Below are 26,324 nucleotides of genomic sequence, written 5' to 3'. Positions count from 1 at the left end.
CTTGCATTATTTTGTACAGGTAGATGTTTGGAAATCAGTTAGACCTGAACCAGTTTCTACACATTCATGTAAGAGACTGGTGGGGAACCTTTGGCCCTCCAGATTTTCTTGGCTTTCCACACCCATAATTCTCACCATTGACCAGTAGGGTCCATGATTCCAGTAATTTGGGGACAACAAAACTACTCTGGGTTTTAGCATGATCTTACTAAACTTATTGGGGGGGGGGGTTTCATCACCTTGGATCACTCCTGCAACATTTGAACTGATATCTGGAGTAGATTCGCAGCCCCCACAACATTGGGATCACCATACGCCACTGATTGTACTGTATCAGTATGGTGGCCTACATGCACATTTTCCAGATCAATGGGCTTACTGCCTTCCCAGGATAACAATGGTGGACTAGTAAGAGTAGCTGGCTGGATAACTTAGTGGTTTAGATATCTGGTGGAGGAGCCAGAAGTTGGAAGTTTGATTCCCCATCGTGTCTCTTGCAAAATAGAGCCAGCCTGTATAGTCTTGGGAAAGCTGTGTCGTCCCAGGATGCCCCCAGAAGAAGGGAATGGTAAATCAGTTCTGAGTATTCTCTGCCTGGAAAACCCTGAAAAAGCTCACGAGGAGTCAGAATTGGCTTGCCAGCACATAAATATTACTAACTAGTAAGAGCAGCCAATCTGCTGTCCTTAGTTTTATTATTATTATATCTTGTTTTGAAAGCCTATAGTCTGCCACTTTTCCTGAAAGGAAACTCAAGGTAATGCGTAATTTAAAAGCCCAGAACTTGGGAAAGTTACTTTTTTTGGCCATGTTGGCTAAGGAATGCTTGTGGGTGTTAGAGATCATTGTGTGTTCTCACGAATTATCCTCAAGGATAATTAAGTACAGAGTCAAAAACATGGTTAACGTGTAATAACTTTAGAAAAAGGTTTATTAACTACAGACTTTAGTATTTCAGCAGTTAATATCAAAATATAGCATTTGAGTGGAAAAATAAAGAAGCATTTGTCTTACATATTCCAGGCAAGTTTCTTTAGTTTTGATGAATGTTTGTAAACTGGGTAAACCAGCCCCTAAAGCTGGATGGCATGGATGCAAGTGTGGATGGAGAGACAGCCATCAGATAGCATGTGCTCAGGCAATCTCGATCTTGGGAAAAGGCCCTTCTTCAAGGAAGAAGGCACACAAGAGAGAGAGATGGGGCAGGAATTGACCAAGGCACAATAGTGCCCCAATAGCAGGGTAGAACTGAGTGAATGGTAGAATTCCCCCACTGCATACTGGGACACAATTGATCTGCATACTCCAACAGAAGACATAGGTGAAACAAGTAACTTTTCCATCCTTTCCAAAAGTCCTCTGCAAGTAGATGCTGGAAAGGGCAATCAGTTCCTCCTGTGTCAATCCACTGCCCAAGAAGGGGAATAGAAGTGAATGGGTGGGAGAGAGAAAGGGTGTTGGGAAAAAAGAGAATGGGAATGGAAGGAGGGTGAGGGATCAGGAAAACAGGGTTGTCTCTACCTACTTTCCATTCTGACTCCAGGTCCTTCTCCCTACCAACTTCAACTCCAACCACAACTGTCATTCAGCCCCGGACAGATTGTTTCCAATGGGATGCAGCTCTAAATGGGTAGGGGGAGATCCTAAGGCTGCTGCTCTACAGCAGTGCTCTTATACAGCCCCCACTCATTTCACTGGGACTTCTTAAAGGAATAATTCCTGGAAGATTTTTCCTATACTGCTCCAGAAACCATCTTCATCAGTGGTGCAAAAGTGCACATCAGTGCTTTTCAAGGCTGTTGAAGCATCAATGGCATTTTCTACCAAGAGCTTTGTTGCAGCAGGTATGAGTGAGTTCTAAATGCTCTTGTTTTAAACAGTCTTTAAATTCTCAGCAGGCTCAGGTTTAGATTATCTGAAGCCAATTTTGAATGAAGATCAAGGTGAAGGAAGCAGTGTACTTGAGAACATCTATCCATAACTATTCTAGTTCTCAAAGTCCTTATTTAACTTCAAATCTGACTTAAAGTCAGTATTTACATAAACCCTAACCAGACTGGAGCACTGCCACTCCATTCCTTCTGATTCTCTCTCTCTCTCTCTTTCCCCTCTCTCCACTTCTGCAGCCTCAAATATTGCTGGAAAATGTGCAACCCTGTGTGGGCTGAACAGTAAAGGAAATACTGTATCCCCAAAGGTCCTAAAACTTTATCTTTTAATCTGGTAGTCTACACACCCATGTCCTCAGTTGACTACTCGGTTTTATTCTTTTCCAGATCCAGAGGAACAAGCCTTCTCAGTTGGTATTTATTGACAATGCAGGAAGACTTCTTCATCCAGAAGCAAAACTTGATTTCAGGCTCCTGCAAGGCATAGATGGGTAAGGCGGGCAGCTGGCAAGTGTTACAGCAGAAAGTCAGCCAGTTTCATATGCACTTGATTACATTTCCATCCTACCCTGTAAAATAAAATAAAATCTTAAATATGAACTAGTGTATTACACTACAAACTGTCATGGATTACACTCCATACTTTTAGACAATGTGGCAAAATAAAGTCTCAGTCTTCAAGCTGCTTCAGGTGCTGTTTTTCAGTAGATAAATTATGTCCCTTCCATTGAAGCCAATCTCTTAGCCATGAAACCATATCTTCTTTGCATGAGATACCCAAAGTAGATAAATTTGAATGTCTGAGGCACAAAGTATGTTTGCTTTGTGTATTGTTAACCTCCCTACTTTCGTGCTTTAAATTTCTTCCTCCCCTTTCTTGCCTATTTAATACTCTTTATCAGGTTTCCTGAGACAGCTGTGACTGTGCTCAAGTCAGGATGTTTACAAAACCTGCTTTTACAATCGCTGTATGTCGATCAGGAATTCTGGGAAGATCAAGGTGGGTCGGCAGAACTGAAACAATGGCTTCAAACCATTGACAGAAGAGGACAGATCCTGCTTCAGTACATCCAGGAACACAACTTGACAGTCATTCAAGACTCATCACTGTAAACATTGTTGAGAAGAATGATACAATCCTTTATACCTACTATGGAAAAGAACTTTGAATTCTTTTTCTGAAAACAACTTCATCACTACGATGTGAGCCAATATCCAAGCACTTGATTAACTTTGTGACTTTTGCCACATGTGAATTCAGAAAAATAAAAACTGTTTTGAAACATAATTGCCTGACAGATTTCGCATATGGGGTTGTATGTATAGTAAAGTGTGTGTAAGGCTAACAGCTACATCCACGTTACTGTCAGCCAAAATAATTGTCTGACAGTCTCTACATGTGGATTTGTTATATGTATGTTGAAGTGTATGAGACTGTCATCGAAATTTCATTTACTTTCAAAGTCTAGAAGAATTTTGGAGGGTTTTCTAATTTCCTTTCCCATCTGTATACACTGAATCAGTGAAAGGCCCTCTGTGTATTTGATATCATTGTAGTTGATCAGACAAGACTTGGAGATGGTCTAAATAAAATTGGAATTCACAGCCCCAGGTGAAAAACCTCACAGTGAGGCAAACCAACCAACTTGCCTTAGTCGGCAAGATCCCAGCAGGCATAGGAAAGATCAGAAGTTCCAATATTGAAACACTCTGTCGAAGAGTATATAACTACAGTTGCAGCAGTTAGGCTTTTAACTGCCACAACTCTGCCTTATGACATACTGTAATTTGTATTTTGATGAGGCACTTAAAATTCTCTGTTCTTATTCAGTAGATGCACTAGAGCTCTTCAGTGGAGAATTCAGAGTACCTCAGCAAACTACAAACCCCAGGGTTCCATAGGCTGAAGTCATGACAATTAAGTTGGTATTAAAGTGTTAGTATGGTATGCTTTTTGTTGTCTGGAACCAGCACAGTATACTGTATTAGTTATGCCAGTGGTTCTTAACCTTGGGTTACTCAGGCGTTTTTGGACTGCAACTTCCAGAAGCCTTCACCACCAGCTGTGCTAGCTGGGGTTTCTGGGAGTTGCAGTTCAAAAACACCTGAGTAACCCAAGGTTAAGAACCACTGAATTATGCAATTGCCAGAATTCTCCAGTCAGCATGGCAAGAATCCATACTAGCTGGGGGATTCTGGAAGCTGGAGTCCACTAATGTAATTTTCCCAGGCTCTGGAATTCTTAACAAATGGACAGTGTCTGACTGATGCTTTCCTGGATCCTGTGAAGAGCCGGGGCCTAACAGGGCTACTCTATAAGGTTGCCTTCTTTTCAGATAGAATAACAGTGCTGCTCTTACCATATTCAGTCTAGTCCAGAGGTCGTCATCCCCCAGTCTGTGGCCCCGTGCTGGTCCATGGACTGAGCCGCGGAGACAGACCTCCCCCCTGCATGCACACCCCCTCCCCACAGCTGCTTTGCACACACACACTCGTGTCAGTGCCAGCATGAGTGGTCCCCCACTTCTTCATGCATGCGCCCGAGAGAAGGGGTGGATGGGTGTGCGGGAAGACAGACAGGTGCTCCTGCGCAAAGGGGTGGGGGAGCGCTCACACTGGCAGGCAGGCAGGCAGGCACTCCCCACCGCTTTGCGCATGCGCCCAAGAGAGCACACGCGCCCACATGAGCACTGGGGGTGCCCCACCCTCCACAGTCCCAAACAGGGTTGGAGACCGCTGCTCTAGTCCATGCCTTCCAGCAGCAGCTCATATATTAGTGATCAAACACACCTACTTGTATGCCACCGTTTTCACTTTCCCTTCCATTTTCCAAAGCAGGTTATATTGCATACTTTTGTATACTTTCTGAATACAAAATTATATTTTCGTCTGTGCTGTTGAGATGGAATCGAGCTGACCATTACTAGCTGGTCCAATGTTTTTTAGGGTACAACAACACTGGGGAAAAATGCAAAAAATTCTACACGGGGGGTGATTTGTATATTTTTTTCTGTTGATTCACCCAATACAAAGGGAAATATGAATTTTCCCAGAGTTCTCTCCCACATCAATCAGTACATTTTACATGTTCTGCTGGGGCTTCTACTTCTTAAAAATGGATCAGTTGACATCAGTTCAGATGAATGCCTGCTTGAATGGATGCAGAAAAGCCACTGCACCAGCACACACTCAGGACCAGTGAAGCCCATTAGCAAGGCTTTCCTTTTTTATATATACACCTAAGAGTGAGCAGAATGTTTCTCGGGAAGATCTTTTTTGCAGCTTACAAACAGCTTGTGAAACCAGCAACACTTTTAAAAAAACCTTAGCTTTGTGCCAGTGCTTATGCACTAAAGCAGTGGACCCCAACCTTTTCCCAACCACAGACCAGTTTGGGATGTGTGCGGGGGACATGGCATGTTCACAGGGGTGTGGTTTGCCCATAGGGGGTGTGGCATGCTCACCGGGGTGTAGTGTGCATGTGCACGGTGCACTTGTGGGGGGTCTCATATGCATGCACGTGCTGTGCTTGCAGGGGGTGGAGTGTGCTTGGGTGCATGTGCACTCACGGGGGGGGGGGGGGAGGAGATTTGTGTCTGTGGCCCAGTCCTGCCTAAGCTACGGACAGCTGCCAGATCATGGACCAGGGGTTGGGGACCTGCACTAGGGCATCTAAATGTGTGTGTACACACACACATTAACAAGAGGTGGAAACAGGAAGAAGAAAGCTTTGTTACAACTTCTTAAACTAGTTTCTTTGAACCATGCCTCCGGCCTACAGGTCTTCAACAGAGCTACAAACAAACAGCAAACAAGGTTTTTCTCCTATCTCTCTGTGTGGCCACTTAAATCACCAGCGCAATGAGTCAGTATGAGTGAATCTGCATTTTACTTGCTGTGTATTCATTTAGTTTTGTCTTGATTACTCATTTAGGTTTTTGCAAGTATATTTATCATAATTTGTGTGCAAAACATGTATATTTTTACCAAAAAAAGGGTAATCCGCCTGGTAGCTGTGTTAGTTTGTTGTAGCACAAGAGAAACTAGAAGTCTTGTAGCACCTTAAAGACTAGCAGTTTTTATTTTTCGTAAGCTTTCATTTGTCCAAAGCCTATGAAAAATAAAAATGAATTACTCTGAAAAATACAAGAACACTTCTGATTTCTCATGTGTATTCTTGTTTATTGAACAGGATAGTCAATTTTAAATAATTCAATAAATGCAGTGTCGGGTTTGATGTAAAATGTAATTGAAACGCTTTATTAGCTGTCCATGTCCTAGTCTTTCAAAATGTAATTGCTTTCTTATATCTCCTCCATATTGGAACAAAATCATCTATTGGATCTCAACAATTAAATAGTTTTTTAGGCCTGTTTTAAATTCTATGATGCTGGCAAGCTTTCAGATGCCATTGTGTGACTATATTATGAAAAGAAACAGAGAGAATCCTCCTGGTCCATGAGAAGGAAACCTTGAGCATCCACAATTAGGCAGGGCCTCTATTATACCCCACCAAAATGACACACATTGATTGCAGTCTTCTCTGGTATTTTAATTAGATCTACCAAAGACTGCTTAATTGTCGCATTTCACAGTTTTGGTTATTATTTATATTGGAAGAAACAAATCCTTACATAAATGAACCACCAGCAGGAAATGTGATAGCAACTGGCATAATATTATATAATCGGTTGGTTAGCATCATTCCAGATACATAATATGTAAAAATTTCCATCTTCCTAGTTTCACACAGAGAAATCACACTTTTGTAGAATGACTGGTACTATTCCAAATGACTGAATTATTCTGCTTAGGGCACAATTAAGATACCTTGCTAGAAATTTCTTTTCTCTCTTCCTAGTTGCTGGTTATCCAGCAACTTTTAAAAGGCTGGGTTGGTGCCTCAAACCTATCAGGTCTTTCTGTGCTTCTCTGCTGTTCAGCTCTCAGGGTTTCCATACATATGTGTCAACATCAGTTCATTTCTGTAGCTGGCTGGCATTTCCATTGTTTATCGTCTCCAAACTGAAACAGCAGCCAACAGTTTTCAAAAGCTCCCATCTTAAAATTACTTCTGCCTTTCCTCAGTCCCAGTCAGTTGCCATGGAAATGATTAAGATTACTTATCATGGAAGGCAGCCATCAAGAGCTAAAGAACCTGTGTGAAATAAATATCCTATTTTCATGTAAATCATTTCATGGCCTGATAATGAGACAGGAGAGAAGGTGAGGAAAGGAAACTTGACACTGTCAACACTGCATTGCTACAACAAATGACAGAAAATATTATCTATTTGGGGGTTGACAGTCCATTAAAAGTCTGCTGTCCCATCTGACAAACACTAGGCAGTTGGCTGATGAATTATTTTTCCCCAGTATCAAAATCCCATTATAGGAAAGAGTGGTGTGTTGGGTTTTTTTTTTTTTAATCTAAAGGACAGGAACCAAAAAAGGGTGTGAGGGGAAAAAATCTATTTGCTTTAACATTTGCTTTTGCCATTCCAGTTTTCCATATGATAATTTGATCCTTCAAGAGCTTCATTACATTCAAATGACCTCAAGCAAAAGGAATAATAAACTCCAGTTTCCTTTCATGCTTTCCTTCTTCATATTCACTCCAGTGGTGTCTGTACTATGAAATCCAGAAGGAAATATTAGCTATTGATTAGAGGGTACTTTATGAGTCAGATTATTAAAGGGCTTTGGAAGTGATTCACTAAGTTTTATGGACTATGGAAAAAGGACTGGAATACTGCAATACTGTGGGAGGTATTTAATAATTTCCTTAACGAAGGCCAACATCATTATGTTCTTCCCCAAAGATATGCCCATTATTTTTTTTACAGACAGTAGAAAACAAAATGTGACAACACCTAAGCATTAATAACAGTTCATGAAAGATATAATTAAAAAGAAAAAAAGCCAGCATCTAACATCTAAAGCTAGTTCATAAATGAAATATACATCATTTGCTGCATAACTTGATGAGATGGGGCATAAAACTTGGGATTGGGAGTTCAATTTCCACTGTGCTTTTACAGAACAAGATCCGGTCCATATGGCCTTGGGCAAGCTATATGGTCCCAGAGCATCCCCAGATGAAGGGATAAATAAACCACTTGTAGTACCTTATACCTAAGGAATCCTTGAAATGGTTGTCATAAGCTGGAGTTAACTTCACAGCCTGTAATTATTATTAATTTTGATAATCTTATCACTCAGTTACTCACATGTAGTACAGTCTAGTCAAAATTAGACACATTTAAATCTCATCAGTTTGACTTTGAAAGATGAAAGTACATGCTTAGCTCTCCTACAGAATCACAGGCAGTTGTTCCATGACCTTCATGATTTCCTTTTGTGGTCCATTGTTGACCTCATGTCAACAAGGTAGCAATGTTCCATCACAGTACATTTTTTGGTCTCTTTCTTTACAGGATGTAAATAAAACCCACACCTACTTTGGATCCATTAATCTTAAAGTCCATGCTTCCATATTATGTCTGTCCTCTTGAGAGGCTTCTCATTATTGTTATTGTTTTAAAGTTGCCCTCCAAAAAACCCAAAACAGTGTGCAACAACCAGCAGCTAATGAGAAGTGGGTGTCATGTGTTTTTAACATAAGCATCGGGGCCGTGGAAAGGATGTTTCGAAAATACTGCATGTGATGGGGAATGGAGATGGCACTGGGGGCGCAGTGCTGGAGGAGGAGAATGTGATGACGGCTAAGAAACTGCCTGGGCATGACAATACCTGCTCATAACATTGGCTTGGCTGCTGTTACAGATTGTTCCATGGGGGGGGGAGACTCACACAGTGCATCAATACAGAATGGAATGTGGACTGTGCCAGGGATGTGGACCCACAGTTGAGTCTGACTTAAGTCGCACCAGTGGCTCAACTAAGACTTGACCTAGTAGGATTTTTTAAAGACTTGGACTTGACTCGTGACGCAGACCCATTTTTCTGAGTCGCATTTTCAAGTTCCTGTTCTTTTAATGGAGGCTTGCAGAAGATATAGGCAAACAGAGGACGAGATGGTGAAAGAGAGGGAGGGTTTTTGAGAGAGTGTGGGGTTGAGGGGTGAGGAAAGGTGAGAACCTCAGAAGTGTAATCTCTTAAAGCTGAGAAGAGGGCCGAACAGAGCCCATGCACAAAACTCCTCAGTATCAAACAGGCCAGAGAGGACAATGAGGGGGAAGAAGAGGATCCCATGGTAGCAATAGCTAGAGACGCTCCTGCAGCAAAGCCCCCTCAGTGATGGAAGAGGTTAACAATCCATCTCACTGCTGATGTGTTACCTGTTTCCAAACCCGTGCCAAGCCAAGAAACTGCCCCCTTCCTGAATCCACTGCTTCTTCCTCCTCTTCCTCCCATGAAAACATGACACCCATACAGGAATAGCATGGATTGTCCCATAGTGTGCTTTGTAAAAAAATAACACATGATTTGAATGTTGTTAGCCGCCTAGAGTGGTCCTGACATGACCAGATAGGCGGGATATAAATAAAATAAAATAATAAAATAAATAAATAAATCTCTTGTGTACGTGAAGCCAGATTTCTTTCCACCATCCCTTACATTGTGTGAGAGCCCAACTGACAAATGGAGAGCCACCCCTTCCCTCTCATGCCCATTTTCTCCCTGGGCCAGACATAGTTGAGCATCTTTTATGGACTCAATTCCGAGGAAAGCCCCAAACTGTATTTAGCTATAGTTTGGGAAATTCTAGTGATCCCAGAGTCACCCAATAGGCAATAAAAAATATCTACCAAAAGTAGATAATAGGGATTTGAGATTCTTAGGCTAAAGACGCGGGACTTGAACCCAAAGACTTGGACTTGGACTTTGGGCTTGAACTGGAAGACCTTGCCAGCATCCCTGGACCGTGCATTTTTGGGGAAATGTGCAAAGATGGTAGAAGGAACCAGATTTTCAGCATTCTTTCTACTCTCCTGGAATTGCAGATATCATGTCTGAGTGTCCGGCACTTTTAATAAGTATCTCATACAGAGTATTTTAAGAGATGGAAAGGTACAGAGCCGTAAGAAAAGCTACATTTAAGTGAACTTGATTCATTTAGCATTACAGTAATATTAATTTTAACAAAGAATCTCAGAGCATCTTAAAGATCAGCTTTTTGTTGTTGTTCTTGTTCAGCATAAGCTTTCTTGGACTGCACTGCTACAATCCACAAAAAACCTGTGCCAAATGAAAGGTGTTAGCCTTTTATAGTGCCACAGGACTCCATTATTTTTGCTGCAGTGGACTAACAAAGAAACATAGAGTAATGGAGTTGAGAGGGGCCCATAAGGTCACTAAGTCTAACCCTCTGCTCAGTACAGAAATCCAAATCAAAGTACAGCTGTCTTCCTGGAAATTAACAGCAATAAACCTTTGCAAGAATTTTCCAGGGCTTCTGCTCACATTGGGAATAATAGTAGCTAGTTGTCTGGCTTTCAGGAAGATAGGCTATTTATTTACTCTGTCCAGTAGATGATGCCCGTAGCATAGCATGGTAGCGGCTCTAAAGATGAATGGATGGAAATTAGTCTACCACTTTATTTACATCCAACAAAGAACAAGATAAAGCTCCCACTGTGATGGATTTTCTTCATTAGTTCGAAGAACGCCTGAGGTAGCGCATCTGCCATTCTTGCTTTCAAACAGTTAAGCAAACAGTTTATCAAAAGACTCCCAAATTGTTGGGAAACCAAACAGATTAATGAGAAGCGCAGGACAGATCATTGAACTGATGTCAGAAGCAGCAGTACAGATTTTATTCAATAACCTCATGCATGTGCACCAATGCACACAGAGAAATGTGCAAAACACACAGAAGAGGCAGCCCACATTTAAAAGTCATGGTGAAATAGTGGATGTATTTAACTAAACACAATGCATCACCCCTGTGTACACAAAGCTTCAAACAGGAGTTCTATAGTCAAAACAGTCAGGTTGTTATTTTTGAGGAAGTTTACTCTAAAATGCAGAGTAGGGAGACCAGCAAAGGTGAGGAGAAATGACGAGTGAATGTTCTTTTTATGTGCTATTAAGTCAGTTTTGACTTAGGGTGACCCTACCTAGTGTCTTCTAGGTATACAATACTCAGAAGTGGATTACCAGTCCCTTCTTCTGGTGGTGTTCTGAGATTGAGCATTTTGACCTTGGCAGTACAGCCTGTTTCTTTCTCTGAGAGGTAGACTGGTAAATTCGCTCTCAACCTCTTGTTCTACAGGCAAGTGTACCAACCTTCCGAGCCACCCAGCCAGCATTCTCTTGTTTGCATGCACATTATCCTGCATGTTATATAGGATAAGCAAGCCAACCTCTTTGCAAAAGAATTGTTGTTGTTGTTTACTTGTTTAGTCATGTCCGACTCTTCGTGACCCCATGGACCAGAGCACGCCAGGCCCTCCTGTCTTCCACTGCCTCCCAGAGTTTGGTCAAATTCATGTTGGTAGCTTCAGTGGCACTGTCCAATCATCTCGTCCTCTGTCGTCCCCTTCTCCTCTTGCCTTCAAATTTTCCCAACATCAGGGTCTCTTCCAGGGCCGGCCGGCCTGGTCACTGGCCATGCCATGCCTCAAAGAAGGAACATTTTCAAGCTGTGTTACCCTGGTGTAGTAATGAATAATGGTTAGAGTGTTGGCAAGGGACTTATGAGATCCATATTCCACTCCCATCCCCAGAGGCACTGAAGTCCCTTGGTGACCAAGGTCCATCACTCTACCTCAGCCCGACCCACCTTGCAGGCTGGTTGTGAGGATGACGTCAGGAGGAGGAGTGGCATGTGTCCAGCACTGAACACCTGGGTAGAAACACAGCTGATAAATAGTGTAGCCAACGAACAATACAACGGATATACAGGGAAGAGATAAAAACACATGAAGCTCACAAAATATTCAGCAGAGGAATAGCCAAAGATCTACGTTAAGGGAACTTTCCCTGTACAGTTGCACCGTCTCATTCATGCCACCTTGGATTTGCAGCCATATTGTGTTTTCATACCCCTTGTCCCCATTTTTCCTTAACAACAACAACAACAACAACAATAACAACACAATTATCTCAAGGAGAGGAGAAAAAAGGACAGAGACAGAGAAAGAGAAAGTAAAGAAGAGAAATGGCACAATGCTTTCTATTAGAAATTCTCAATCTGGTATCATCCTAAGAAGCAAAATATTAAAGACTGCTGCAGAGATGCCCCAAAGCAGAGAGTGCGTTCAGGGGGCTATGAGCAGAAGAACCACTGAGGAAACATCTCTGCGTTTGTTGGGACAGCGGCCTCTTGTGGGCAAAGTTCTTACTGCAACTATTCTTTTTCCCTTGGAGCAAACATTACTCCTCTAGAACAATTTGGAGCTTGTGGGGAAAGTGATCCTCTGCCACCATCACATCCAAACAAGGATTTTCTAGCAAAGCTGTTTCCCAAGTGATTTTGTTTCTGCATAATGTATACAGGCCAATTCACACATTCACAAGTCTGGGAAATGCTGAAAGGCAGAACATGTAAAAATTACTTTTTGTATGGCAGCTTCTAGAATCAAAAACAAAGATTAAGCAAGAGCAAACTGTGCCACTTATGTACCACCCCCTAGCACTTAAAGCACTCTCTGGGAGGTTTACAATTTAATTATGCAGGCTGCGCATTGCCCCTCCCCACAAAGAACTGGGTACTCAGTTTACCAATCTCAGAAGGATGGAAGGCTGAGTCAACATGGAGTCAGCTACCTAAGCTTGTCGGGATCAAACCCAGGTCATGATAGAGTCTTGACTGCAGCACTGCAGTTTAACCACTGCCTCATGAGGCTCCTGGGTTAAAACACCTGCAAGGCCAGAATCCTGTTGGAGTGACAGCACATCAGTTCAATTGCACTAGCAGTGAGCACTATTTGGCAAACCAGTCATTACATGCTTGGCCACACTGCGGTTGCACAGTGTTGTGTATTGGCACAATTGTCTTGTGTGCATGCCAAAATGCAGCAGAACCTTGCTCTAATTTTAAAAAAAAAATAGTAAGCCAGCGAGAGCCCTCTGCAAAGAGCAGGCCAAAGCATCCAGCCTACTTTCTTTCCCCTGACTCTTTGTTGTGTGCGACAGCTGAGATGCAGGAACTGTGGCCCAATACTACAAGAAAGCACCAAACTGGAGAAGGTAGGCCTCAACTAAACTTCCCATATGGAGGTGTTTTGCCAGCATAGAATTATGCTGATTGTAGAAAGGAAATTGTTTGGACAGGGCTTTTAGCTAGCATAAAAGCCCTTATGGCTTTTAGATGACATAGTGCTGGCTAAATATGAGGAGGTGATAAAAGCAGATTTCTTAAGGAAGTTATATTTCCCTAACTGGCCAACAGGGTCCTCACAAAAAGAAAGAGAAATTGTATGTTTTCAGAAGGAAGGAAGGAAGGAAGGAAGGAAGGAAGGAAGGAAGGAAGGAAGGAAGGAAGGAAGGAAGGAAGGAAGGAAGTGTGGCCGCCTCCTCATAAGTCACAGAGGGGACGCCACTTCACACTTTCTTGCTCTTAACATGCTGCCACCAACCACACACATATATCTGACTCTTCAGACAAAGGTATGGATTTTAAAAATAAAAATTATTGTTTATTGGTACAACTTAATATATAGTAAATCAATATATGAACTGAATATGTCAATCAATAAAATAAAGAATCCCTTCAGTCACTCTATCACTCAGACCTTATCTAACACAGTACTTCCTAACATACATGCCCTAACTCAAACTCTATCTTCCCATCCTAGCTAATCTCCCACACATCATTCACTCCCCCCTTGTATACATAGCTCCACCTCCTGAAGTCCCACCTCCTGCCCTGCTATAGGCAGTTGAGCTCCAGCATAACATTGATAGGCAGGTGACGTCATCGCAGCCGTCACAGACAGGAAGGAAGGAAGGAAGGAAGGAAGGAAGGAAGGAAGGAAGGAAGGAAGGAAGGAAGGAAGGAAGGAAGGAAGGAAGAAGGGTTTTGCCATTTATTGTCCAAAAACCTACCAGTAGAGTCACCTCTAAATTTCTGGACCCTTTACATTTTGGTTCCCCAGAGCAAAGGCCTACTTGCTCCACCCTATTTATGGCCCTGGATAGAGGCTTCCTCCTAAGATCTTAAAGCCCAGGGAGGCTCCTACAAGGAGATGAGATTTATAAGTCAGCCTGGACCCATGTTGTATAGGGCTTTATAGGTCACAAGACAGTGCCTTATGGTGCTGTACATGAGGACTAGACCTCAGTAAATCTGATGCTAATTAAGTAAGAGCAAGCAGCTATCTTAGAAACGCCTTGGTTACCAAACCTAAATTTCAACTTCTCTTGCCTGTATACACAGCCAGAGCCCAAGGCTTCTCAGCAAGCCTTCAACTCAGCAGGAGGTCCTGTGCATTCAGTTTCTGGGCTAACAAATGGCCTCTCTCCATGGAAGTGTTAATGATGCACTTTCTGACGGAGCCTGTAATCTTAGACCCCTCAGAGCATCAACATATGTACTCTAGCAAGGCTCTCAGAAGTCATTAGGATCATAGTTATGCTGGGAGACAGAGAAATGTAGCCTGCTGGTAACATCACAGGGCATGTTGACAGGCTACATCTGGGAGAAAAGTGGCCCTACTGTTATTTTGGAAAGTTTGTCTGTTATTGTAGGGGTGAACGGAGAAGTGTTCAGCGTTGCTACTATATGAAGGGTGCAAAACAGAAATGTGGAAGTGAATACAGTTTTCTCGTCCAGATATGCCTCTTTTTAGTATTCTCAGGGTCTGTTTACATTACAGTAATAGTTCGAAATATATATCGGTGTAAATTTACATCAACTCCAAGTCACATGGCATTTGAACTGCAATTTTAGCACACAGAGTCTTGGCAAAGGGGAAGGCGGGAGCTCGAATGGAGCATAAAAGCTGCTTTCTAAGAAGGGAAACACAAATGCTGAAACTGACAAAAGAAGTTGCCTGACAAGGAGGAAAATACCCTACAGCAGGAGTGGGGGGAGTGGCTGTGACAGAAGGACTGGCCATGCCCTCCCCTTCCTCTCAGGCTCCTTGTGTCCATCTGCCCTTTCTCCAGCTGCAGCTTTTATCGTGGCTTCTGCCTCTCCCACTGCCTCCGCTGGTTACCCAAATGTGCAATTTGCCACCACAGAGGGGTTTATGTATCATGTCCTGATCAAAGATGAGAGGCTCATTTGTTACTCCATCTTCTTTTTCTTTGGCCATGTCCAACAGAATGCAGATATCAGCAGCTTTCCAGAGACGTAATGGAGATCTTAATAAGGAAAACTCTACCCACCTCCAGAAAGAAGTGTTAATGGAGGATTACTAGTGGGATAGTTTGTTTTACACTTCAGAGACTCTTGTTGCCTCTTGTTTGGAAAGGCAATGGCTGCCTTGGCCACTTTCACAGCATGTGAAAAAGTTTCTTCTTTGGGGGAATATGTTTCCTATCAGCCTTAATCAGCATAACCCATGTCAAGAGATAAAGGAAGCCGCAGTCCAATATCTAAATGTCACAAATTGCTCATTTTGGTTGTAGCATAAAGTGAATTGGCTGGGTGGGTCAGTGGTTTAGATATCTGGCTATGGAGCCAGAGGATGGGAGTTCAGCTTCCCACGATGCCTCCTGAGAGAAGAGCCAGCCTGTGGGCCTTGGGCAAGCTGCACAATCCCAGGGTGCTCCCAGAAGAAGGGACTGGTAAATCACTTCAGAGCATTCTCTACCTGATAAACCCTGAAAAGGGTCACCATAACTCAGAATTGACTTGACAGCATGTAATTATTAATTACAAAGTGAACAGAGAGGAGATGCTACACATTTGCCATTGTATATAGAAAAATCTCTAAAGGTTACAAGGCGCTCCTCGGTTGTGAAGCGGCACTGTTGGAGTCCCCGAGACTTTTGGTCCTGGGTGACTTCAATATCCATGCAGAGGCGGAGGTATCTGGTCCAGCTCTTGAGTTCTTGGAAACCATGGCTTCCTTGAATTTGTCCCAACATGTTAACGGTCCCACAAACATGGGTGGCTATATGCTCGACCTGGTTTTTTTCCACTGAGCGTAGCGAGCGTGGTTTGATGGTGACTGACCTCGAGTCAGTCCCCTTGTCATGGTCAGACCACCACCTAATAAAATGTAACCTTGCAATGGCACTTCCTCCCCGCAGGGAGCAGGGACCTATTTTAATGGTCCGCCCTCGAAGGTTAGTGGATCCAATGAGATTCCAGGATACCATGAGAGGGATTCCAGCGGTACTGTCTGGCACTCCTGTCGAAGCTCTGGTTGACGGTTGGTTCTCCGCCGCCACTAGGGCCATAGACACGATCGCTCCCAAACGCCGTCTCAGGAGCAGAGCTCGGCCAGGATCTTGATATAGTCAGGATCTATGACCTATGAAGCGAATAAGGAGCCGGCTAGAGTGCACATGGAGAAGGGAACCGACGGGTTATAATAAGATAGCTGTCAGGATCGCAACTAACCGTTACCTGGCCAAGGTAAAGGCTGCTAGAAGATCTCACTTCACTGACCAGATAAGCAAAGCTTTCAATCAGCAGGCAGAACTCTTCTGTATATTTTGCAATCTATCCGGAATTGGTCTGGGTGAAGGTCCTCCCGCTAGTATTTCACCTGACCAATTTGCAGCATTTTTAAAATCAAAGGTGGAGGCCATCCGCCATGACCTTTCTCCTTTTATAAATACAATGGATCGAGCAGAGATGTCCAGCGCTCTGCCTTGCCTGGTGATTCTCAACTCCTTTCAGCCTGTGACACCAGATGTGGTGGACAAGGTGCTTGATCGTTGTCGGGCCACCACTTCTTCTCTCGACCCTTGCCCGGCCTGGCTAATCAAAGCAGCCAGGCCTGTAACAACTGAATGGGCCACTGCAATAATGAATGGGTCTCTTCAAGAGGGCAAGGTCCTCCTTGCCCTCATGGAGACACTCATTAGGCCCATTAGGAAGAAACCAAATTTGGTGGCGGATGACATTGAAAATTATAGGCCCGTCGCCAATGTTTCCTTCCTCAGCAAAGTGGTCGAGAGGGTGGTGGCAGATCAGCTTCAGGCGCTTTTGGACGAAACCAATGCTCTGGACCCATTTCAGTCGGGCTTCAGGCCGTGCTATGGTACAGAGACGGCACTGGTCATACTGTTGGATGACCTGTTGAGGGAGGCTGATGGGGGCAATTCGTCCTTGTTGGTCCTCCTCGACATCTCAGCCGCCTTTGATACCGTCGACCACGGTATTCTTCTGGGGAGGCTCTCCGAGTTGGGAATTGGTGGCTTGGCGCTTGCCTGACTCCGTTCCTTTTTGGAGGACCGTTCCCAGAGAGTACAGCTTGGGGAGAATGTCTCGGCCCCGTGGAGCCTCAATTGTGGGGTTCCTCAGGTGTCGATCATCTCTCCAATGCTGTTTAACATCTACATGAGGCTGCTGGGTGGGGTCATCAGGGAATGTGGGCCATTTGGCCATCAGTATGCTGATGACACACAGCTCTACATCTCCTTTTCACCTACCTCAGTGGATGCCGTTATGTCCCTTTAGCGCTGCCTGGAGACTGTACTGGAATGGATGCAGTCGAATGGGTTGAGGCTGAACCCGGACCAGATGGAGGTCTTGAGGGTGGGTGGCCCTTCCATTAGCAGTATAGGTGACTCCCTTTCTTTTGGGGGGACGACCCTTGCCGCAGCTTGGGGATACATCTGGACCCGGCGCTTACCATGGAAACCCAGGTGGCGTCCATGGTCCGCTCCGCCTATCTTCATCTATGGCGGATTGTCCAGCTGCGACCATATCTTGATGGGGGGCCCCTCACCACTCTAGTCCATGCACTCGTAATCTCGAGATTAGATCATTGTAATGCACTCTACATGGGGCTGCCTTTGAGGTTGATGCGGAAACTTCAGATGGCCCAGAATGTGGCAGCCAGGCTTCTTAGTGGGGTGAGAAAATATCAGCATATCTCCCCCACTCTGGCTGCCTTGCACTGGTTGCCCATCCGTTTCTGCATTGACTTCAAAGTGTTAATGATTACATATAAAGCCCTAAACGGTTTGGGACCTCAATATTTGGCAGAGCGTCTTCTCCCACCCAGATCTACCTGAATCACCTGACACAGCCAGTAGGGATGGCTGAGGGGCCTGACACCGAGGGAGGCCCGGAAGGAAAAAACAAGAAACCAGGCCTTCTTGGCGGTGGCCCCTCAGCTGTGGAACACTCTCCCTACTGAAATTCGGCTGGCACCCTCGCTGGGGGTTTTCAAAAGCCAGTTAAAAACTTGGCTGTTCAAGCAGGCCTTCCCTCCAGTGAACTAAGTGATTTTTTTTCTCTCCCTTTTCTTTTAAGTCATGCCATCCTGCTAATATCTCGTCTGGAATTTAATTGTTATAATTGTATTCTCTATGATTTTATATATTTTATACAAATGTGTTTTTATCGATGTAAGTCGCCCCGAGTAGACATAGTCTGGGGGGGGGGATCTAAAAAATAAATAAATAAATTTGAGGTTTTTCATGGCACATTTCTATTAATTATGTGCATTGTATTCTCCAACTCACATAGGATGAGAAGGACTGCAGAAATGCACTTGTGCATATTATCTTTTGAAATTCCATATTTCAGTATTTTGTGAAAGATGTGTGCTTGAATAACTTAAATTTTATGTGTGTTCTGTGGGCATTTGAAAACACTGTGGTTTGGGCAAATTGTGTTCATTTGTCTTATGATACTTCTAGCTCTTTCATTCCTTTTTGCTGTTTTTAGTCTGATGATGTAGGTGTTCTTGTTATTTTAGTTTTTATGTTGGTTACTGTTTTTTAATTATATTTGTGCTGGCAGAATTACATTTTCAGCTGCTTTGTGACAGCTTGGGCCTTGAAAAGTGAGATATAAAAAGCTAAATAAATGCATTTTAAAGCCATGTAATCTCTGGAGAGCAGGTGGTTCATTGAGCCATCAATGTTACCTTACACTTAAACACTTTTAGAATAAGCTAATATTCTAATTTCTGTTTAGGAGAAATGGTAAGAATGCCCCAAAACAGGGGTGTACAAAGAAAGAAAATACAAAGACTGCTCAGAAGTGCACAACATTGCTAGACAGACCTGGTTTTTTGGTAGCTAGGCATTATTTGAAAATGCCACATAAAGTGGTTAGGGAGATTTGTCCTAGACCCCAGCACCATTGGTGAGTGGAGATTTGGCTACACAAAAGGAAGTGTTCCATCACTGAGCAGGGACTGCAGCTATATATTTCTCCGCTACAAGGGTTAATGCTGGCTGTTACCGTTTATAGCTGGAAGATTCTGACAGCTGTAGTCCAGGAAACTCACATTTTCCAGAGTCAGAGTAGCTGGTGCTGCCCCACCAGAGGCCATCTCACCATTCTTCTACCTTGGTATTAAGTACAGGAGCTCCCCAGGGCTGTGTGCTAAGTCCTTTCCTCTATTCCCTGTACACACATGATTGCGCCCCACGGTATAACACCAACGTAATTATTAAATTTGCTGACGATACGACAGTGGTGGGGCTCATAAATAAGAACAATGGGTCTGCTTACAGAAAGGAAGTACAAGGATTGATATTCTGGTATAAAGAAAATAATCTTAACTTAATATTAAAAAAACTAAGGAACTCATAATTGATTTTAGGAGGAAGAGAAATGTACATTTACCACTGTACATAAAAGGCGAGGAAGTGGAGAGAGTTGGTAGTTTTAAATTTCTGGGCACTTACATCTCAGAGGACCTCTCATGGACTATAAATGCCAACAGGCTAGTGAAGAAAGCACAGAAGAGGCTGCATTTCCTGAGAATGCTCGGCAAGTTAAATTTATCTCAGCATTTACTTCTGTCCTACTATCGTAGCACCATTGAGAGTGTCCTAACCTATGGCATTCTTGTATGGTTTGGGCACAGCTCTGTAGCGGACAAAAAAGCTCTACAGAGAACCATTAAAATTGCCCAGAATATCATTGGGCTCCAGCCATCAACCGTAGATGACATCTTCACATTCTGCTCTCTGAGGAAGTCACACAGCATCCTGAGAGACTCTTCCCATCCTGCTCACAACTTCTTTGAACTGTTGCCATCTGGCAGATGATACAGAACAATTAAGACTCGGACCACACATTTTCTGAATAGTTTTTATCCCAGAGCTATAATTGCACTTAATAATGAACTTAAAGACCATCAGCAGTGAATAGTTGGACAGTGTTACTTAGCTTGCAGTGCAGATGTTTGTGTTCTTAGTGCGGAATTTTTAGTGGGTGGGGAGTGTTTGGGGATTTTTTTATGTGTGTACATGTGGGTCTGGTCTCTGGGTGTCTGTGTGAATTTCATTGTATGTGTGTTCTATGTATATACTTACAATGACAATAAATTTATTTGATCCTCTTGTGTATGAACCTGGTAAAGAAGTTGACCGACACAGAGACTTTGATATGGAAGCCTGAGTGACATGGAGAGAGGAAAACCTCACTTGAGAAAGTATCATACTCAGTTGAGAGACAGAGGTAGGAGCCAGTACGGTAGATGTGCGGAGTGCTTTGGTGCTTGTTGGTCAAGCTGAAGCACAGACGGTTGTGGTAGGGGATGCTTCAGAGATGACTTAGCTGGCATTGATACCACAGGGACAGGCTGAGGCCTCAAAGAATGACTACGATGTTGACACTGGGGAGGTAATGGTGAAGGCGAGGATTCGGAAGGAGAGGTGTATGCATAGTGTACCCTCTTTGGCTCTTCATAATAATATGCCCCGCAGTATGGGTCGATGTCGTCCCCTCGGTGTCGATGTCAATCATATTCTCCATAGTAAGTCTCCCAATAATCTAGAGGTCGTTGGTGTCAGGAGGGCTTATGTAGATAATAGATCTCTCAATGCAGAGGTTCTCGGTATGAAGGTGAGATATGGTGCTGCTTCTCCAGACACCTGCTAGGAACTGACTGTTGCAAGGAAGAGTCAGAATTTGAGAGTTGAATGACTGTTGCTGCCCTGTGGATGCAGGACTCGTATGGGCCGAGGCCGTGCTGGAAACAACATCAGCCATCAAAGGGCCATGACTGGGCAAAAGGCTGGATAGGGAGGTAGGAGCCTGGCGAGGGGTAGGGGGAGAGGATCATCCCCTTCTGACAAAGCGCCAGGTACCTCTCCAGAAGACTCTTCTAAAATTGGAGATTGAAGAGCTGGTTGATGAGAAGGATGCTCCAGGAGTTGATAATGCTTGGAGAGGAGTTTAGCCTTCTTCTGCTTAGCATGATCCTTCTTCTCCTTAGGAGAGGATTCTTGAGCCCATGTTGAAGATGGCTTCAAGCCTGACGTTGATTTTGACTTCAAGGAAGACTCGGAAGTCAATTTCTGTTTCGGCAATCATGTGGTTCGGGCTGACAACAGGTCTACCAGTTCTGATCTTGGGACAGGTGTTGAGGTAGGTTCCATAGTTACAGGAATAGATGGTTTGAGGGAGTTTCCCCACAGGAATGACCAAAGACGCTGCAGACGAAGTTTAAGAGCTGGCTTGGTCAGTCTCTTACACTCAGGACAGGAGTGACTTTGATGCTGCTCCCCCAAACAAAAAAAGACAACGATTGTGGCTGTCAGATAGAGGGATTTTGTTAGTACACGCCACACACTGCTTAAACAGGCCTAGAGGGGCCATAAAAAGGGCCAAAATGTGGGGGGGGGGAAAACAAAAGCACTGGGGGGAAAAACGGAAAAGGAGGCCAAAGAACTCACGGGGAAAATGTCCAAGAGTTGAATAAGTATTAGTGGTGCCTAAAAGACAGAATAAAGATCTGAAGATCATAACATGAAAGAAGTTGCCCTAGTTGTCAAGAAGGAGTCTAACCTCAGCGGTGGCTAAAAGGAACTGAGGGACCTATAGATGAGCGGAGCATGCGCTCCACAGGGGAACATCCCACTAATTATGTGTTTTTAAGCTCTAGAAAGTTCTGAGGAGTCCTGCACAGGCACAGATTAATCCATCTGTGTGCATTTGCAGAGACCACAAAGAAGAACTATATGTTCTAGAATTCTTCAGTTTTGGTAGTTACAGTCCAAAAAGTAACTTTCCCAAGCTCTGCTATCAGATTACATTTACTAAGTAAATCAAACTTTACTTGGTTATCTAGCTCCTTAGCATTCAGCAGCCACTTTCCAGGTTTTCAGGCGGAGATCTCATCTCTTGCCACTTAATCATGCTAAGAACTGACCTAGTCCTGCTAGCAATTGACCCTGCAAAGCACATGCTTTGATTAAAAAAAACTGTGGTCCCTCTCTGTATTCAGCATGCAGGCGGATCTATACCGATGTGTGATCCTCATTAGGAACACAAGTGTTGGATGTGATTCAACACTTTGTACTTTCCAGGTACCAGGTGATCACGGTGAATCAGGAGGTAATTACATTATTATTCCATTAAAAAACCCTCCAGTTTATGAATGTGGTGGGATATTGTGCTTCTCTATCCACAATATAAAATGCTAGGAAATTGCCCAAAAAACGATGCCAAGCTTCACATAGCAAATGGCAACCTGAATGTTGGCAGCAACAATAACAGCAGTTAGGATGGCCTACATAATATCCTCTTGTGCTCACTACTAAAGATGACCACAAACTGCCAGTTCAGCAGTTTGTGTGAATTCATTCTCTGGATGAATAGGTGTCCAGTGGTTCCCAGCCCTACCTTCTCTGGTGGGTGCCCACTCAGAGGCAGTGCCCAAGCTTCTTTGGGCACCCACTAGAGGAAGTGGGGCTGGGAAGCATTGAATACCTGCTTGTCCAAAGGATGAACCAACATGAACTGCCAAACCAGCGGTTTGTGCCCATCTCTACTCACTACCATTCACAAAGTGACACTAAGCAAGGGAAAATTTCAGGGATTGAGTTATTTTTTCATCAGTTAACCACTTCTCACCTGAACACAAGGCAATTATTGTAGTGAATGGTAGCAGTGAGCACAAGATGGTATCTTGACTGCTGTTATTGGGGTTGTCAGCAGTAAAACACTCAGTCCTCTTCTGTTATCTCTGCTACACTATTTTAATGTTTATTTTAAATATATTTTTATTTTTTAAAATACTAAAATTAATTTGTCCTATTCAGCACTACATCAAATAGACACTGTACTTTTGATGGATTATCTCAGTTAAATACTATGCCATTTCAAAAAGAGTAAGAAAAAGTATTGAAAGGAATACTAGATTAACTGGGCATAATAAGTTCTGTACTTCCATTCTATGTGTGTACATATAACCACAAAAACGAAACTGCCAATGCCTTTTCAAAAATTTATCTGACCAGCTGATAGCTGACAGCCCAAGATGAGAGGAAGGGCAAGGTAGAGGACAATGTTAATGATGGAGGAGGACAGGTAACCACCAAGATCTATCTCAGGAACAATTGCAGCAGTCTTAGGTGCAGTGTCATTTTTTGTCCTGAGATAGGCACAGTTTTGTGAGTGAATGAAAAGAACGATTCAAATGTTGTTGGCAATAGGTCACACCCAGATAAGTGACTCTTTTGATAGTTTTCCTATCTAGTTGCACCAATAGTTTAACAGTTCTTATGAACTTGCTGCAAGGATTCCTGCTGATGCCCATGGAGTTCAACGATGATGTAGTATCCCTGGAATGTGGAAGTGCCAAACAGCTGCTTGATTCGTTTGGTTTGCTGCATGAAAAACACAGTAGGGCAGAAGACCAATAAATAAATAAATGGCCAAATCTTTCAAAAACACAGTGCCCCCAATATTTAAAGTACTATTCCGTCTCTAGTTTTCAAGTCGCCTTGGCCTCTTTGAGCAGAACTTAACTCTTCTTGGGGTTTGCCAGCTGTTTAATATCTCCAAACAGTAGTTCTTAATCCAGCAGAGAGGATGTCTATAAAATTACAGGGTAGCTAATCTTGTGTAATAGTTATCTATCTCACACAGATGTATGTCAAGTGACAGGTAATACTCAGCTAAATATCTTCTAATTTAGGTCTGTCAGCCACAGCTACTGAATTCCAGCTGTGAGCATCAAGCCTCTCAGCGTTTTAAAATCTATTTTTATGTTAATTTCATGCAGTTTACAGGTATTTAGCTTTGTACAGATGCCAAGTTTTTTTAATCAGCCAGCCCTGTTCCTCTGCAGCAGGTGATGCATAGAAATTAAGCACATGAAAATGTTCCTGCCATAAAGATCAATCAGCCTTCCTCAATCTCTTTCCTCCCGTATACTGTATTTTAGACTGCATTTTCCAGGATCCCTCATCACTGGGTATGTTAGGTAGTGTTTATGAGAATTATAATCTCAAACATCTGGAGAGTACTACATTGAGGAAAACTGAGATAAATGACAGGATACTTTCACCTGTGAAATACCTGTGTTTCAGGCTGCTTTTCAGGCTGCCAGAAATAGTTAGTGTTACCTACTTTATTCAAAGCATAACATACAGTTACTTCTTTGTTGTGATGTGCCATCAAGTTGTCTCCAACTCATGGCAACCCTATGAATGAGTGCTCTCCAAAAGATCCTGTCTTCAACTGCCCTGCTCTGCTTTTGTAAACTCAAGCCAGTGGATTCCTTTAGGGAGCTGGCCCATCTCAAATTCGGTCTTTCTCTTTTCCTGCTGCTTTCAGTCTTTCCTAGCATTATTGTCTTTTCTAGAAAATCTTTCTCATGAAAGGCCCAAATTAGGACAGCCTAAGCTTCAACATTTTTGCCTCCAGAGATAATTCAAGCTTGATTTGATCTAGGATCCACATGTTCATCTTTCTGAGAGTCCAGGGTATCCTCAAAGCTCTCCTCCAGCACCATATTCCAGACAAATCCATTTTTTTCCTATCAGCTTTTTGTTACCTAGCAATTAACAAGTCACCTCTGAGATTCTCAGGGATGTACATGCCCACTGCATTGGCACATACTTGAGAATCCCAGTGGGAGTTCATTAATTGCCAGCTGAAAGGCAATTTTAATTTTAATGAACACTATGCATCTTCTTAGTTGGCTGAATAACTCAGTGAGTTAGATACCTGGCCACAGAGCCAGAAGTTAGGTGTTCAGTTCAGTCCAAAAGAGCCAGCCTGTGTGGCCTTGGGCATGCTGCATGGTCACAGGATGCTACCAGAAGAAGGGAATGGTAAACCACTCCTGAGTGCTTTCTAATTAGAAAACCTTGAAAAAGAGCTGCATAAGTCAGAATTGACTTGACAGCACATAATTATTATATATTATAATAGGGAGGACTCTGGCCAGTTTACATGTACCTGTTTAGTCTGTGATAGGCAATTTCAAGACCCCTGCCCTCATTTCTTATGAAATATGCAAAATATGTGTTGGGGTACTAATGAAGTCTACCAAGCTGCCAGTTAGATTCTCTGTAGGAAGCCAGTGATCTCCAGATATCCAGAATAACTCTCCATTGTAATAGAAGGGATTCTCTCCTATTTTCTATGCCACACATGTAAATTCTTTTTTTATCTCGGTTATTATATAAAAAAAGGCAGAGCAAATTTACAGCACAGCTGCAAGCTGAAAATAGAAATCGCATTAACCACACAACTGGTCCTTCTTGAGTGCTTGTCCTTTAAACAGCAATCACCAAATGTGACAGGGGCAGGGAGCAGGGTCTGGATTGACAGTATGGTGTGAAAAGAGGGAGTGTTCAAGCCGTTGCTTTTACTACAGTTCTAATCTAACCATGAATGTCTTTTAGTAAGGTGGAGGAGGAAGCATGAATGCCAACAAAATCAAGTCCAGTTTGCCTCTTCCCTCTTACTGCCACACTAGCCACTAAGGATCTCTTCAGTTATCAAATTCAAAAAGGTCATGCCAGAACATCACAGAAATTTGGAGTTGATGTGTCATGTTTGATATAAGTCACATTCAATTCAACAGGTCTTGGGGCCAAACTAGGTGTTACAGAGAGCTGGTGGCATGAAAAGGGAATTCCTTAACTGCTGAAAGTGGCAGATTGTCATGCCTCCTGCAGTTTGCAAATGAGTTGATTTTGCTTTGCATAAGCACAGGCTTTATTTGCAAACGTGATTGCTCAGTTAGAAGGTTTTGCTTGAATTACATCTCTTGAATATGAATGGATTTCATTTTGTGATGGCTGTAGCATATAGTCTGACCTTTACTCTCATGAAAATATCTTCCTGGGATTGCTGAAGCCAGTATTAAACCGAAGACAGAAAGTGTTGCTCGTTCAGCTGCTGTGAAGAGGGAAAACATGGTGTCTGCACTGTTTCCTCTTCTTGATTTAACAAGAAGATGGGAGGGATATGAGGTGATCATTAATTTTGCACAACTCTCTGTCCCTCCTCCTCATGGAGTGCAGCAATGACTGTAGCCAGGCATGTTTTAATTAACTACACAAGCTAGAAAGAACAGAAAAGAAACATTGTGGGTTTTTTTTTCCAGATTCACAGCTTGTTTTAGTAACCTACCCTGC

At 43.1% G+C, this 26,324-nt stretch overlaps 2 protein-coding genes across 2 annotated transcripts in view; one reads left to right on the top strand and one right to left on the bottom strand.

Moving 5' to 3' along the window:
* Positions 1 to 3,177, top strand: part of GASK1A (golgi associated kinase 1A) — a 52,426-nt gene extending 49,249 nt beyond the window's left edge. Inside the window, exons 4-5 of the mRNA XM_020799470.3 lie at positions 2,277 to 2,380; positions 2,792 to 3,177. Of these exons, the coding sequence (XP_020655129.3) occupies positions 2,277 to 2,380; positions 2,792 to 3,002 (315 nt within the window). The 3' untranslated portion in view covers positions 3,003 to 3,177. The remainder of the gene's footprint in view (positions 1 to 2,276; positions 2,381 to 2,791) is intronic.
* Positions 2,388 to 26,324, bottom strand: part of POMGNT2 (protein O-linked mannose N-acetylglucosaminyltransferase 2 (beta 1,4-)) — a 161,799-nt gene continuing 137,862 nt past the window's right edge. The window contains exon 3 of the transcript XR_012088361.2: positions 2,388 to 2,458. The gene's annotated coding sequence lies outside the window, so the exon portion shown is untranslated. The remainder of the gene's footprint in view (positions 2,459 to 26,324) is intronic.

This window comes from Pogona vitticeps, chromosome 6, assembly GCF_051106095.1.
Source record: "Pogona vitticeps strain Pit_001003342236 chromosome 6, PviZW2.1, whole genome shotgun sequence".
Taxonomy (NCBI): Eukaryota; Metazoa; Chordata; class Lepidosauria; order Squamata; family Agamidae; genus Pogona; species Pogona vitticeps.
Note: the sequence above shows the minus strand (reverse complement) of the source record. Positions and strands in the feature narration are given on the sequence as shown.